We start from the raw sequence: 14,739 nt of genomic DNA, 5'->3' as shown, positions 1-14,739 counted from the left end.
GGCAGATAAGCAGGTACCCGTTTTTGTTTAAATATAGATATTGACAGAAAATTAAAAATAACACCATAAAAAATTCTTTAAAAACGTGATTTTAACAATCGGTTATTTTCTGATTACACATTACCTTCAAGAATTTTATATATTACTATTGATGCAGTACATCCACAACTTGTGGCTGTTAATCGCAATGAAATCGAAAGTCTATATTAAAATGTTTATATCCCCTTCCTGGCAGCTTGAAAACTATGGAATGCCTTTCAGCAGAACTGAGCAAGGGAAGATCTACCAGCGTGCTTTCGGAGGGCAAAGCCTGAAGTATGGGAAAGGTGGGCAGGCTCATCGCTGCTGCTGTGTTGCAGACAGGACTGGACATTCGTTGTTACACACTTTGTATGGAAGGGTAAGTGAAAAATTTGTTTTTAAACATATACCCTCTAACATGTATATAAATTCACTAATGTGGAAGAGATCATTATAGCTTTCATTACATGAAGCAAATGGTCTCCCTTTCAGCAATTAGATGCTGTTCCTTTTGTTGTTGTTAAACTTCTATTTTGCGCCCTGTACGTTGGAACCAAACCAGAGTTCGGGTAATGTTTTTTTTTACAGTATAAGGGTCCATTCACACGTCCTGTTTTTTTTCATCCTGAAAAAACGGTCAGTTTTTTGCGGATCCGTTGTTCCTGAAAATGTTTCCGTATGTCATCCGTTTTTTGCGGATCCGCAAAAAACGGAAACATGTATACATTTCAATAATCAAATAAAGTTGTTTGGATTTCTTTGAAAAAAAATTGAAAAAAAAAAAAAAAAAAATTTGTTATGTGTTTCCAGGAACGGAATCCGCAAAAAACGGATGACATACGGAATGACATCCGAATGTCATCCGTTTTTTGCGGATCCATTGACTTTGTATTGTACCAGGATCCGATTTTTCAGGACAAGAATAGGACATGTTTTATATTTAAACGGACATGCGGAACGGAACAACGGAAACGGACAGCACACATTGTGCTGTCCGATTTTTTCCAGGACCCATTGAAAATGAATGGGTCCAGATCTGGTCCTGATCTGTTCCTGAAAAAACGGAACAGATCAGGAAAGAAAAAACGGACGTGTGAATGGACCCTTAATCAATTTCTTGACGTTATTATGCCAAGTCTCACGGGGCTTCGTGAAGTAATAACTTCAGCTCATCAGAGCCAAAACATTCTAGTACAGTATTGAAACAAAGTTTTATGCAAATCGACTTCAGATGTTTCATCCAAAGTCGATTCGCTCATCCCTAGTCTATATTAATAATTTGAAATGAGAATTAAGATCCATTTGTCAGAGCATCTTGGCTATGTACAAAAAAAGGCTCCCTATTTGTAATCGAGACCAATTAGAAAAAAAAATATTTTTAGCTCAACATGAGCACAGTTTAATGGTAAACAAAAATAAGGTGTACATAGCCTTTAAAAACTACCTGCGTTTTACACTTTACAGTCAGGGTATTCCAGCAGTGTCAGACCCCTGAGTGTTAACTTCAAGGGGTTATCCCATGATTAATGTAAAAAAATTATAATCGTACATGACAACCTCTTTATAGCTAGCACGAGGCCTGTATTTCACATTGATCCAGCTATCTCCACATTCATTGTTCTAATTGTTCTGCTAGATTTATTCTAAACTGTCATCTGAGAAACCCAGCCCTTTCCATCCTCAAGATCCCTGTGCTGCACTCAAGAAGAAAGTTTTTGTAGTTGCATTTTGAGGACCTTTTGATAAGGTCCTCAGTTTGAAGGGTCCAGGCCAGGAAGAGGAGAAATGAATTTTTGTTAAAGATATGTGTGTGCAGCAGAGTTGTGTGGATGTGTGTGTTTGTGTGTGTATAATATGTTTGTGTGCATGCGCACTGCTGTGTATTTTTGTGTACTACACTGCTGTCTGTGTATAATGCGTGTGCTATATTTGTCACAATACCAGAATTTAGATTCGATTTTTTTCGATGCAAAAAAAGGTAATGCAAACTCGCTACCAGTTCGATACCACACAAATAAAATAAAAAATACTACAAAAAATACCCACACGTTAACCCCATTTTGCCTGACAAGTATTTTGGAGGAGTTTTTTGGGGCAAATTATCTATTGCCCATTATGTAAGGAGGTACACTTACTAATGTGAGGCACATGGAAGTCTAATTTTGATAAAACCATATTCCTCACATTAAGGGTCTGCAAAACACGGACACTGGCACTGTGCGTTCCGCATTTCGCGGACTGCACATCGCCGGCACTATAATAGAAAATGCCTTTTCTTGTCCACAGTTGCGGACAAGAATAGGACATGTTCTATTTTTTTCGGGAACTGAAGTGCAGATTCGAAAATGCGGATGCGGACATCACATAATGTGCTGTCCCCATCTGTTCTGGCCCCATTGAAAATGAATGGGTCCGTTTGTGGAACGGTTCCAGACCCAAGTTGCGGACGTGTGAATGGACCCCAATAGTAACCCTACCAACTACCTACTCACATTATAAACATGGGGTTAATGCATTGGGTACATGAATGGGGTTACTTACTATCAATGTGAGGCACATGGTTTTATTATTGTGGATCTCCATGTGCCTCACATTAATAATAAATAACAATCCTATACTTTACATTAACTCCATGTTGCCCATTATTTTAAGAGGTACATAATGGGTTTACTTACTATTAATGTGAGGCACATGGTTTTATCTGTTTGGGATTACATAACAGAGACCACCCTTAAAGTAACCCATTTTAGAAACTACACCCCTCAAAACAAATTTTAGAAACTGTTAAACGTTTAGGCCTCTTTCACACTTGCGTTGTCCGGATCTGGCGTGTACTCCACTTGCCGGAATTACACGCCGGATCCGGAAAAACGCAAGTGAACTGAATGCATTTGAAGACGGATCCGTCTTCAAAATGCTTTCAGTGTTACTATGGCACCCAGGACGCTATTAGGGCCGCTTCACACGAGCGGATGCCGTGCGTGGCATCCGCTCCGTGAAAGAGTGCCAAGACCCGCTGCAGACTGCAGAGGCACGGAGCGGTAACATGACTGTTAATGCTCCGTGCCTCTCTGTGATCTCTTTACTACGAAATCACAGTTGTCACTGTGATTTCGTAGTAAAGAGATCACAGAGAGGCACGGAGCATTAACAGTCATGTTACCGCTCCGTGCCTCTGCAGTCTGCAGCGGGTCTTGGCACTCTTTCACGGAGCGGATGCCACGCACGGCATCCGCTCGTGTGAAGCGGCCCTTAAAGTCCTGGTTGCCATAGTAGTAGTGGGGAGCGGGGGAGCAGCATACTTACCATCCGTGCGGCTCCCGGGGCGCTCCAGAATGACGTCAGAGCGCCCCATGCGCATGGATCATGTGATCCATGCGATCACCTGATTGGGGTGCCCTGACGTCACTCTGGAGCGCCCCGGGAGCCGCACGGACGGTAAGTATGCTGCTCCCCGCTCCCCACTGCACTTTACCATGGCTGCCAGGACTTTAGCTTCCCGGCAGCCATGGTAACCATTGAGAAAAAGCTAAACGTCGCATCCGGCAATGCGCCGAAACGACGTTTAGCTTAAGGCCGGATCCGGATCAATGCCTTTCAATGGGCATTCATTCCGGATCCGGCCTTGCGGCAAGTGTTCCGGATTTTTGGCCGGAGCAAAAAGCGCAGCATGCTGCGCTATTTGCTGCGGCCAAAAAACGTTCTGTTCCGGAATGGAAGACATCCTGAAGGACGGACTGTCCATTCAGAATGCATTAGGATAATCCTGATCAGTATTCTTCCGGCATAGAGCCCCGACGACGGAACTCTATGCCTGAAGACTATAACGCAGGTGTGAAAGAGCCCTAAGTGTCCAACATTTTAGGAAAATAGAGGATGCGTTTCAAAATGTTACTTTTTTTTTCTTCAAATTTTCTATTTCAAACAAATTTTCCTGTAAACTAGCATTTTACAACCAAACAAACCTCTATTACCCTGCTCCTGCAGTTTACATAATGTTACAGTATGTTACAGCTAACACTTGTTGGATCAGTTGCCAGCCATCCTGAAAAAGAATGGGCAGCTGCAGGGACAGTACAGTGGGTAGATCGGAGCACAGTGTTGGCTGCAGGGCGGGATCAGGGTACAATGGGGGCCACAAGGGACAGGAGGGGGGTTTCTATTTTATCTCACAAGATTCTGATCCCCACAGTCACTAACTGTGGGGTTCAGAACCTTTTGCCGACATTCATATCAATCAGAGCAATCACAGACTCAAGACCGCCCTCATTGGTCCCAGGCCAGTTAGCTGAGATCTCTGGCTGTGTATAACGGCCGCAATCTCAGCACTGATAACATGTCTATAGACATGATGCCAGTTTAATGCCATGATGATTGTACTCAAAATGAAGCACTAAGCATCTCCATGACAATTAGATATGTCATATAGTGTTAAAGGGTTAATAGAAAGGGAAGTAGGAAAAAAATTCCAATCCCCGGTATTGAGCCGAACTGGGTATTGAGACGCTCTTTGTGCGTGTATTTGTATAATGTAATACTCGTGGACCGTAAAACAAAAGTACCTAAAAAAAATTATAATCTAGCAAAACAAGCATGGCAGGACACTACAGTGAAATGACAGGAGACATATTTACTTGGATAGGTACATATGAGGTGACCACATGCCCCATTGCTGTTTGTTACAATGGTCAACATATAACACAGTAAGGTTAACAGCAGCTGATCAAAATTACACTCTACGCAAGACCTCCAAAGTTAGTGACTCCTCTTAATTAAACCACCAGGAAAGTTTTAAGTAGAATTATTATTATTTTTTTTTACTGTTGTCTAAACTGAAGGGTACGTTTTATAGCCAGAAAAATATGGGTATATCTGTTTAACTCCAGGCACTGATCAGGCCCCACACAGTTTGTTCAAGCTGAAAAGGAAAAAAATGCCGTTAGAAATTGTTCCAGTTAGACCTTCATAACCCCACAGCTCTAAATCCCAACACTCGATTTCTTAATGTGGGTTGTATGGCAGCTAGCACCATTATCCTGTACTCCATTATCTCCCCCCCCCCCCCCCCCCAAAAGTAACCCTCTGTATCTAATTATGTTGTTGATTGATGGCACAGCCTGGATAAAGTTCCTATCTTAAACTGTCCCTACCCAACCTTTAGCATAAAACATGCAGACCACTTTTCAAGTTTTACTGTTTCAAGTATTACTACAACAGATTATCTAACAGATTTTCTGACCAATCATTGTTCGGATGGCAGTTTTAGGCTACTTTCACACTTGCGTTCGGTGCGGATCCGTCTGGTATCTGCACAGACAGATCCGCACCTATAATGCAAACAATGGTATCCGTTCAGTGCGGATCCGTCTGCATAACAGCTTTTTCAGATCTGAGTTTTCACAATCGTGAAAACTCAGATCCGACAGTATATTCTTTTTTTTTTCACAAAAATGTTTTATTGTCAAAAATGGCAATAGTAAAATACATCAGCTTCTTTGTGGACGCAGCCACATATGATGGGATAAACGTACATAATACCAATAATGTGTGGACGCAGCCACTCTTGCAATGCCATATTTCAAACATTAGACAAACAATTTGTCCTACGGCACCCGCTCGGGTGCTGCCTACGTAGGACGGAGACAATTAATAAAAGGTAACATAGGGGGAAGGAAATACAGAACACATAAGACAAACTAAAGAAAAGGAAGGACGGGAAAAGGAAAAAATAAAAATGGTAAAATGGATGGTCAGCTAATTAGTTTCATTAGAGCACCAGATCCATGTAAAAGAGCCTTTCTATGGTCAGATGGGAAGGGCTAAGTTATCTAGACATAGGGAATTTTGCCAGCTAAGGAGTCCAATATGAGTAGAAATAGCGTACCCTGTCAGTCCGCTGGGCCCAAAAATGTTTGAATATAGCATGGGTAGAAATTTTGTCTATGAGATCACTCTTGGAAGGGATTAAGGACGATTTCCAGTTTTTAGCAATTAAGAGTTTAGCTGTTAGTAATATATGGCAAATCAGTAATCTAGATTGTCTTGGAATAGAGTCAAGATCCAATGAGAGGAGTGCCATGGCCGGGGAAAGCGATATTTTGTGACCTGTCACCTCTCATCAGGTCCCCAACCTCCGTCCAGAAGGGTTGGAGCGTGGCACATTCCCAGAAGATATGCAATATGTTACCTGGAGATTTCTGACATCGCCAGCACACATTATTAACATTGGGATAGAATCTACTCAATTTGGAGGGAGTAAAATACCACCGAGTGAGTATTTTGTGATAGCATTCCAATGGGTTAGAGCATTTAGTAGCGTGATGTGTGATTTTGATCGCTGATAGCCATTTAGATATCGGGAATGAGGTCCTTAACCACCTCCCGACCGCCGTACGCGTATATGCGTCCGGGAGGTGGTTGCTTTATTCCTCCTGGACGCATATACGCGTCTTCTCGCGAGACGCGAGATTTCCTGTGAACGCGCACAGGCACAGAAGGTAAGCGAGTGGATCTCCAGCCTGCCAGCGGCGATCGCTCGCTGGCAGGCTGGAGATCCGAATTTTTTAACCCCTAACAGGTATATTAGACGCTGTTTTCATAACAGCGTCTAATATACCTCCTACCTGGTCCTCTGGTGGTCCCTTTTGTTAGGAGCGACCACCAGAGGACACAGGTAGGTCAGTACAGTCCCACCAAACACCACACTACACTACACTACACCCCCCACCCCCCCCCCCGTCACTTATTAACCCCTTATAAACCCCTGATCACCCCTGATCACCCCATATAAACTCCCTGATCACCCCCCTGTCATTGATCACCGCCCTGTCATTGATCACCCCCCTGTCAGGCTCCGTTCAGACGTCCGCATGATTTTTACGGATCCGATCCATGTATCCATGGATCCGTAAAAATCATGCGGACGTCTGAATGGAGCCTTACAGGGGGGGTGATCAGTGACAGGGGGGTGATCACCCTGATTACCCTGATCACCCCCTGTCATTGATAACCCCCCTGTAAGGCTCCATTCAGACGTCCGCATGCGTTCTGTGGATCCGATCCATGTATCCATGGATCCGTAAAAAATCATGCGGATGTCTGAATGGAGCCTTACAGGGGGGGTGATCAGTGACAGGGGGGTGATCACCCTGATTACCCCCTGTCATTGATAACCCCCCTGTAAGGCTCCATTCAGACGTCCGCATGCGTTCTGTGGATCCGATCCATGTATCCATGGATCCGTAAAAAATCATGCGGATGTCTGAATGGAGCCTTACAGGGGGGGTGATCAGTGACAGGGGGGTGATCGCCCTGATTACCCTGATCACCCCCTGTCATTGATAACCCCCCTGTAAGGCTCCATTCAGACGTCCGCATGCGTTCTGTGGATCCGATCCATGTATCCATGGATCCGTAAAAAATCATGCGGATGTCTGAATGGAGCCTTACAGGGGGGGTGATCAGTGACAGGGGGGTGATCACCCTGATTACCCTGATCACCCCCTGTCATTGATAACCCCCCTGTAAGGCTCCATTCAGACGTCCGCATGCGTTTTGTGGATCCGATCCATGTATCCATGGATCCGTAAAAAATCATGCGGATGTCTGAATGGAGCCTTACAGGGGGGGTGATCAGTGACAGGGGGGTGATCACCCTGATTACCCTGATCACCCCCTGTCATTGATAACCCCCCTGTAAGGCTCCATTCAGACGTCCGCATGCGTTCTGTGGATCCGATCCATGTATCCATGGATCCGTAAAAATCATGCGGACGTCTGAATGGAGCCTTACAGGGGGGGTGATCAATGACAGGGGGGTGATCAGGGAGTCTATATGGGTGATCACCCCCCTGTCATTGATCACCCCCCTGTCATTGATCACTCCCCCCCTGGTAAGGCTCCATTCAGCCATTTTTTTTGGCACAAGTTAGCGGACATTTTTTGTTTGTTTTTGTTTTTTCTTACAAAGTCTCATATTCCACTAACTTGTGTCAAAAAATAAAATCTCACATGGACGCACCATACCCCTCACGGAATCCAAATGCGTAAACATTTTTAGACATTTATATTCCAGACTTCTCACGCTTTAGGGCCCCTAAAAAGCCAGGGCAGTATAAATACCCCACATGTGACCCCATTTCGGAAAGAAGACACCCCAAGGTATTCCGTGAGGGGCATATTGAGTCCATGAAAGATAGAAATTTTTGTCCTAAGTTAGCGGAAAGTGAGACTTTGTGAGAAAAAAAACAAAAAAATTAATATCCGCTAACTTATGCAAAAAAAAAAAAAATTCTAGGTACTCGCCATGCCCCTCATTGAATACCTTGGGGTGTCTTCTTTCCAAAGTGGGGTCACATGTGGGGTATTTATACTGCCCTGGCTTTTTAGGGGCCCGAAAGTGTGAGAAGAAGTCTGGGATCCAAATGTCTAAAAATGCCCTCCTAAAAGGAATTTGGGCCCCTTTGCGCATCTAGGCTGCAAAAAAGTGTCACACATGTGGTATCGCCGTACTCAGGAGAAGTTGGGGAATGTGTTTTGGGGTGACTTTTTACATATACCCATGCTGGGTGAGAAAAATATCTTGGTCAAATGCCAACTTTGTATAAAAAAATGGGAAAAGTTGTCTTTTGCCAAGATATTTCTCTCACCCAGCATGGGTACATGTAAAATGACACCCCAAAACACATTGCCCAACTTCTCCTGAGTACGGCGATACCAGATGTGTGACACTTTTTTGCAGCCAAGGTGGGCAAAGGGGCACCTTTCGGATTTCGCAGGCCATTTTTTACACATTTTGATTTCAAGGTACTTCTTACACATTTGGGCCCCTAAATTGCCAGGGCAGTATAACTACGCCACAAGTGACCCCATTTTGGAAAGAAGACACCCCAAGGTATTCCGTGGGGGGCACAGCGAGTTCCTAGAATTTTTTATTTTTTGTCACAATTTAGCGGAAAATGATGATTTTTCTTTTTTTTTCTTTTTTCCTTACAAAGTCTCATATTCCACTAACTTGCGACAAAAAATTAAAAATTCTAGGAACTCGCCATGCCCCTCACAGAATACCTTGGGGTGTCTTCTTTCCAAAATGGGGTCACTTGTGGGGTAGTTATACTGCCCTGGCAATTTAGGGGCCCAAATGTGTGAGAAGAACTTTGCAATCAAAATGTGTAAAAAATGCCCTGCAAAATCCGAAAGGTGCACTTTGGAATGTGTGCCCCTTTGCCCACCTTGGCAGCAAAAAAGTGTGACACATCTGGTATCGCCGTACTCAGGAGAAGTTGGGAAATGTGTTTTGGGGTGTCATTTTACATATACCCATGCTGGGTGAGAAAAATATCTTGGTCAAATGCCAACTTTGTATAAAAAAAATGGGAAAAGTTGTCTTTTGCCAAGATATTTCTCTCACCCAGCATGGGTATATGTAAAATGACACCCCAAAACACATTCCCCAACTTCTCCTGAGTACGGCGATACCACATGTGTGACACTTTTTTGCTGCCAAGGTGGGCAAAGGGGCGCATATTCCAAAGTGCACCTTTCGGATTTCACCGGTCATTTCTTACACATTTTGATTGCAAAGTTCTTCTCACACATTTGGGCCCCTAAATTGCCAGGGCAGTATAACTACCCCACAAGTGACCCCATTTTGGAAAGAAGACACCCCAAGGTATTCTGTGAGGGGCATGGTGAGTTCCTAGAATATTTTATTTTTTGTCGCAAGTTAGTGGAATATGAGACTTTGTAAGGAAAAAAAAAAAAAAAAAAAATCATCATCATTTTCCGCTAACTTGTGACAAAAAATAAAAAGTTCTATGAACTCACTATGCCCATCAGCGAATACCTTAGGGTGTCTACTTTCCGAAATGGGGTCATTTGTGGGGTTTTTCTACTGTTTGGGCATTGTAGAACCTCAGGAAACATGACAGGTGCTCAGAAAATCAGAGCCGTTTCAAAAAGCGGAAATTCACATTTTTGTACCATAGTTTGTAAACGCTATAACTTTTACCCAAACCATTTTTTTTTTTGCCCAAACATTTTTTTTTTTTATCAAAGACATGTAGAACTATAAATTTAGCGAAAAATTTATATATGGATGTCGTTTTTTTTGCAAAATTTCACAGCTGAAAGTGAAAAATGTCATTTTTTTGCAAAAAAATCGTTACATTTTGATTAATAACAAAAAAAGTAAAAATGTCAGCAGCAATAAAATACCACCAAATGAAAGCTCCATTAGTGAGAAGAAAAGGAGGTAAAATTCATTTGGGTGGTAAGTTGCATGACCGAGCGATAAACGGTGAAAGTAGTGTAGTGCCGAAGTGTAAAAAGTGGCCTGGTCATGAAGGGGGTTTCACCTAGCGGGGCTGAAGTGGTTAAATCCCTCTCCCAGTTCATGAAGTGTGCCTTTTTGGACAAGTGTACATCTCCTGTCACGTTTTTGTATATTGCATTTGTGGGAATCTGCGACGCCCCTTGGGTGCACCGCAAATAATTAAGAAGAATAACTGGTAGCATTGCCACTCTGAAGGGCCAGTTCGACAAAGTGAGCAATCCTATAATAGTTGTACTGGTAAGAGTCAGGTATCTTAAAGGGAACCTGTCACCTGGATTTTGTGTATAGAGCTGAGGACATGGGCTGCTAGATGGCCACTAGCACATCCGCAATACCCAGTCCCCATAGCTCTGTTTGCGTTTATTGCTTTAAAAAAACGATTTGATACATATGCAAATTAACCTGAGATGAGTCCTGTACATAAGATGAGTCAGGGACAGGACTCATCTCAGGTAAATTTGCATATGTATCAAATTATTTTTTTTACACAATAAAAGCACACAGAGCTATGGGGACTGGATATTGTGGATGTGCTAGCGACCATCTAGCAGCCCATGTCCTCAGCTCTATACACAAAATCCTTGTGACCGGTTCCCTTTTAAGGAAACCTGTAAGTCTGAAAACTACCTCATAGTATCATTAACATAAAATAAAAAATCATGTATTACCTGTATCCCCACTTTCCGCCAGCCACTTACTGAGAAATCATCTATATAATATTGCAGGATCTCAATGGGAACCTGGACAATTCTTTTTGAGGATGTTTGATCAACACGTTGTAATAGTTGTTTCCACCTTTGTATAGATGCTTTCAGAGTCTGTGGTGTGGGAAGCGGAAAGTTAGGATCTATAGCATGTACTACAAGAAGAGAATAAAGTGAAATCCCTTTAAGGTCCACTTCTATCTGTTGCCAGCTTGGGGTCTGTTCCTGGCTACACCAATACCTTAGTTGTTTGAAGACAAATGAGTCATAGTAACCCTGAAGATTCGGAACCCCCAATCCTCCATGGGATCTAAGGTTGTAGAGTATAGAGGCCACTATTCTATGAGGGCCTTTTTTCCACATGAATGAAAGCATCTGAGATTTAAGTTTTGCTATGACTGAGGTAGGTATTGGGATGGGTAGAGTACGAAATAAGTATATAATCTTTGGGAGCACCATCATTTTATATACTACTATTCGCCCCAACCAGGATAGGTCCAGCCTAGAGTAGCGATCTATATCAGTTTGGAGGGAATTTGTATAAAACATCATAGTTACTTTTAACTAGCCTTGAGAGGGGGTAGCAAATTTGTACGCCTAAATATGTGATTGAGTCTGTTGCCCATTGAAAGGGAAATTCACTCTCTAAAGCCCTCTTCAGAGATGGGGAAACCTTAACAGCTAGGATTTGGATTTGTTTATTTTATAGTAGGAAACTTCCCCGAATTCCCTGATCAACTGCAACGTAGCCCTCAGTGAAGGCAAGGGGTCAGTTACTGTCAAAATGACGTCGTCAGCAAAGAGTCCTATCTTATGTTGTCTATTGCCTGCCGGAATGCCATGAATCGAATCTGACATCCGTACCATTTCTGCGAAGTGTTCCATTACCATTAAGAAAAGGAAAGGGGAGAGAGGGCAACCCTGACTGGTACTGTTGGTAATTAAAAAAGGGGAGGAGAGGGAACCATTAGCCAATACCCTCGCTGACTGGGTGGAATATAATGCTTGAATCGCATTTTTGATTGGGCCCTGAAAGCCGAATTTATCCAGAACTGCTGACTAGAGTTGAGTGGACACCTGGATGTTCGGGTTCGAGAAGTTCGGCCGAACTTCCCGGAAATGTTTGGGGTCCGAACCCGATCCGAACTTCGTCCCCAACCCGAACCCCATTGAAGTCAATGGGGACCCGAACTTTTCGGCACTAAAAAGGCTGTAAAACAGCCCAGGAAAGGGCTAGAGGGCTGCAAAAGGCAGCAACATGTAGATAAATCCTCTGCAAACAAATGTGGATAGGGAAATTAATTAAAATAAAATAAATAAAAATTAACCAATATCAATTGGAGAGAGGTCCCATAGCAGAGAATCAGGCTTCACGTCAGCCACCAGTGCAACAGTCCATTGTCATATATTTAGGCCCAGCACCCAGGCAGAGGAGAGAGGTCCCGTATCAGAGGATCTGGCTTCATGTCAGCAGAGAATCCGTCTGCATGTCATAGCAGAGGATCAGGCTTCACGTCAGCCACCACTGCAACAGTCCATTGGCATATATTTAGGCCCAGCACACAGGCAGAGGAGAGAGGTCCCGTAACAGAGAATCTGGCTTCACGTCACCCAACATTGGAACAGTCCATTGGCATATATTTAGGCCCCGGCAGCCAGACAGAGGAGAGGTTCATTCAACTTTGGGTAGCCTCGCAATATAATGGTAAAATGAAAATAAAAATAGGATTGAATGAGGAAGTGCCCTGGAGTACAATAATATATGGTTAAGGGGAGGTAGTTAATGTCTAATCTGGACGAGGGACGGACAGGTCCTGTGGGATCCATGCCTGGTTCATTTTTATGAACGTCAGCTTGTCCACATTGGCTGTAGACAGGCGGCTGCGTTTGTCTGTAATGACGCCCCCTGCCGTGCTGAATACACGTTCAGACAAAACGCTGGCCGCCGGGCAGGCCAGCACCTCCAAGGCATAAAAGGCTAGCTCTGGCCACGTGGACAATTTAGAGACCCAGAAGTTGAATGGGGCTGAACCATCAGTCAGTACGTGGAGGGGTGTGCACACGTACTGTTCCACCATGTTAGTGAAATGTTGCCTCCTGCTAACACGTTGCGTATCAGGTGGTGGTGCAGTTAGCTGTGGCGTGTTGACAAAACTTTTCCACATCTCTGCCATGCTAACCCTGCCCTCAGAGGAGCTGGCCGTGACACAGCTGCCTTGGCGACCTCTTGCTCCTCCTCTGCCTTGGCCTTGGGCTTCCACTTGTTCCCCTGTGACATTTGGGAATGCTCTCAGTAGTGCGTCTACCAACGTGCGCTTGTACTCGCGCATCTTCCTATCACGCTCCAGTGCAGGAAGTAAGGTGGGCACATTTTCTTTGTACCGTGGATCCAGCAGGGTGGCAACCCAGTAGTCCGCACACGTTAAAATGTGGGCAACTCTGCTGTCGTTGCGCAGGCACTGCAGCATGTAGTCGCTCATGTGTGCCAGGCTGCCCAGGGGTAAGGATAAGCTGTCCTCTGTGGGAGGCGTATAGTCATCGGCCTGCCTTCCCCCCCCCCAGCCACGCACCAGTGATGGGCGCGAGCTGCGTTGGTTGCCACCCCGCTGTGACCATGCTTCATCCTCATCCTCCTCCACCTCCTCCTCATCCTCCTAGTCCTCCAGTAGTGGGCCCTGGCTGGCCACATTTGTACCTGGCCTCTGCTGTTGCAAAAAACCTCCCTCTGAGTCACTTCGAAGAGACTGGCCTGAAAGTGCTAAAAATGACCCCTCTTCCTCCTCCTCCTGGGCCACCTCTTTCATCATCGCCCTAAGTGTTTTCTCAAAGAGACATAGAAGTGGTATTGTAACGCTGATAACGGTGTCATCGCCACTGGCCATGTTGGTGGAGTACTCGAAACAGCGCAACAGGGCACACAGGTCTCGCATGGAGGCCCAGTCATTGGTGGTGAAGTGGTGCTGTTCCGCAGTGCGACTGACCCGTGCGTGCTGCAGCTGAAACTCCACTATGGCCTGCTGCTGCTCGCACAGTCTGTCCAGCATGTGCAAGGTGGAGTTCCACCTGGTGGGCACGTCGCATATGAGGCGGTGAGCGGGAAGGCCGAAGTTACGCTGTAGCGCAGACAGGCGAGCAGCGGCAGGATGTGAACGCCGCAAGCGCGAACAGACGGCCCGCACTTTATGCAGCAGCTCTGACATGTCGGGGTAGTTGTGAATGAACTTCTGCACCACCAAATTCAGCACATGCGCCAGGCAAGGGATGTGCGTCAAACCGGCTAGTCCCAGAGCTGCAACGAGATTTCGCCCATTATCGCACACCACCAGGCCGGGCTTGAGGCTCACCGGCAGCAACCACTCGTCGGTCTGTTGTTCTATACCCCGCCACAACTCCTGTGCGGTGTGGGGCCTGTCCCCCAAACATATGAGTTTCAGAATGGCCTGCTGACGTTTACCCCGGGCTGTGCTGAAGTTGGTGGTGAAGGTGTGTGGCTGACTGGATGAGCAGGTGGAAGAAGAGGAGGAGGAAGCAGAGAAGGAGGAGGCAACAGGAGGCAAAGAATGTTGCCCTGCGATCCTTGGCGGCGGAAGGATGTGCGCCAAACAGCTCTCCGCCTGGGGCCCAGCTGCCACTACATTTACCCAGTGTGCAGTTAGGGAGATATAGCGTCCTGGCCGTGCT

The 14,739-nt window shown here is 45.0% G+C and overlaps 1 protein-coding gene across 1 annotated transcript in view; it reads left to right on the top strand.

Moving 5' to 3' along the window:
* SDHA (succinate dehydrogenase complex flavoprotein subunit A) overlaps positions 1-14,739 on the top strand; it is a 373,951-nt gene that overhangs the window by 76,187 nt on the left and 283,025 nt on the right. The window contains exon 5 of the mRNA XM_044293667.1: positions 236-400. Coding sequence (XP_044149602.1) covers positions 236-400 — 165 coding nt within the window. The remainder of the gene's footprint in view (positions 1-235; positions 401-14,739) is intronic.

The sequence above is a fragment of the Bufo gargarizans genome, chromosome 5 (assembly GCF_014858855.1).
Source record: "Bufo gargarizans isolate SCDJY-AF-19 chromosome 5, ASM1485885v1, whole genome shotgun sequence".
Classification (NCBI taxonomy): Eukaryota; Metazoa; Chordata; class Amphibia; order Anura; family Bufonidae; genus Bufo; species Bufo gargarizans.
This window is presented reverse-complemented; position numbering and strand designations above follow the sequence as displayed.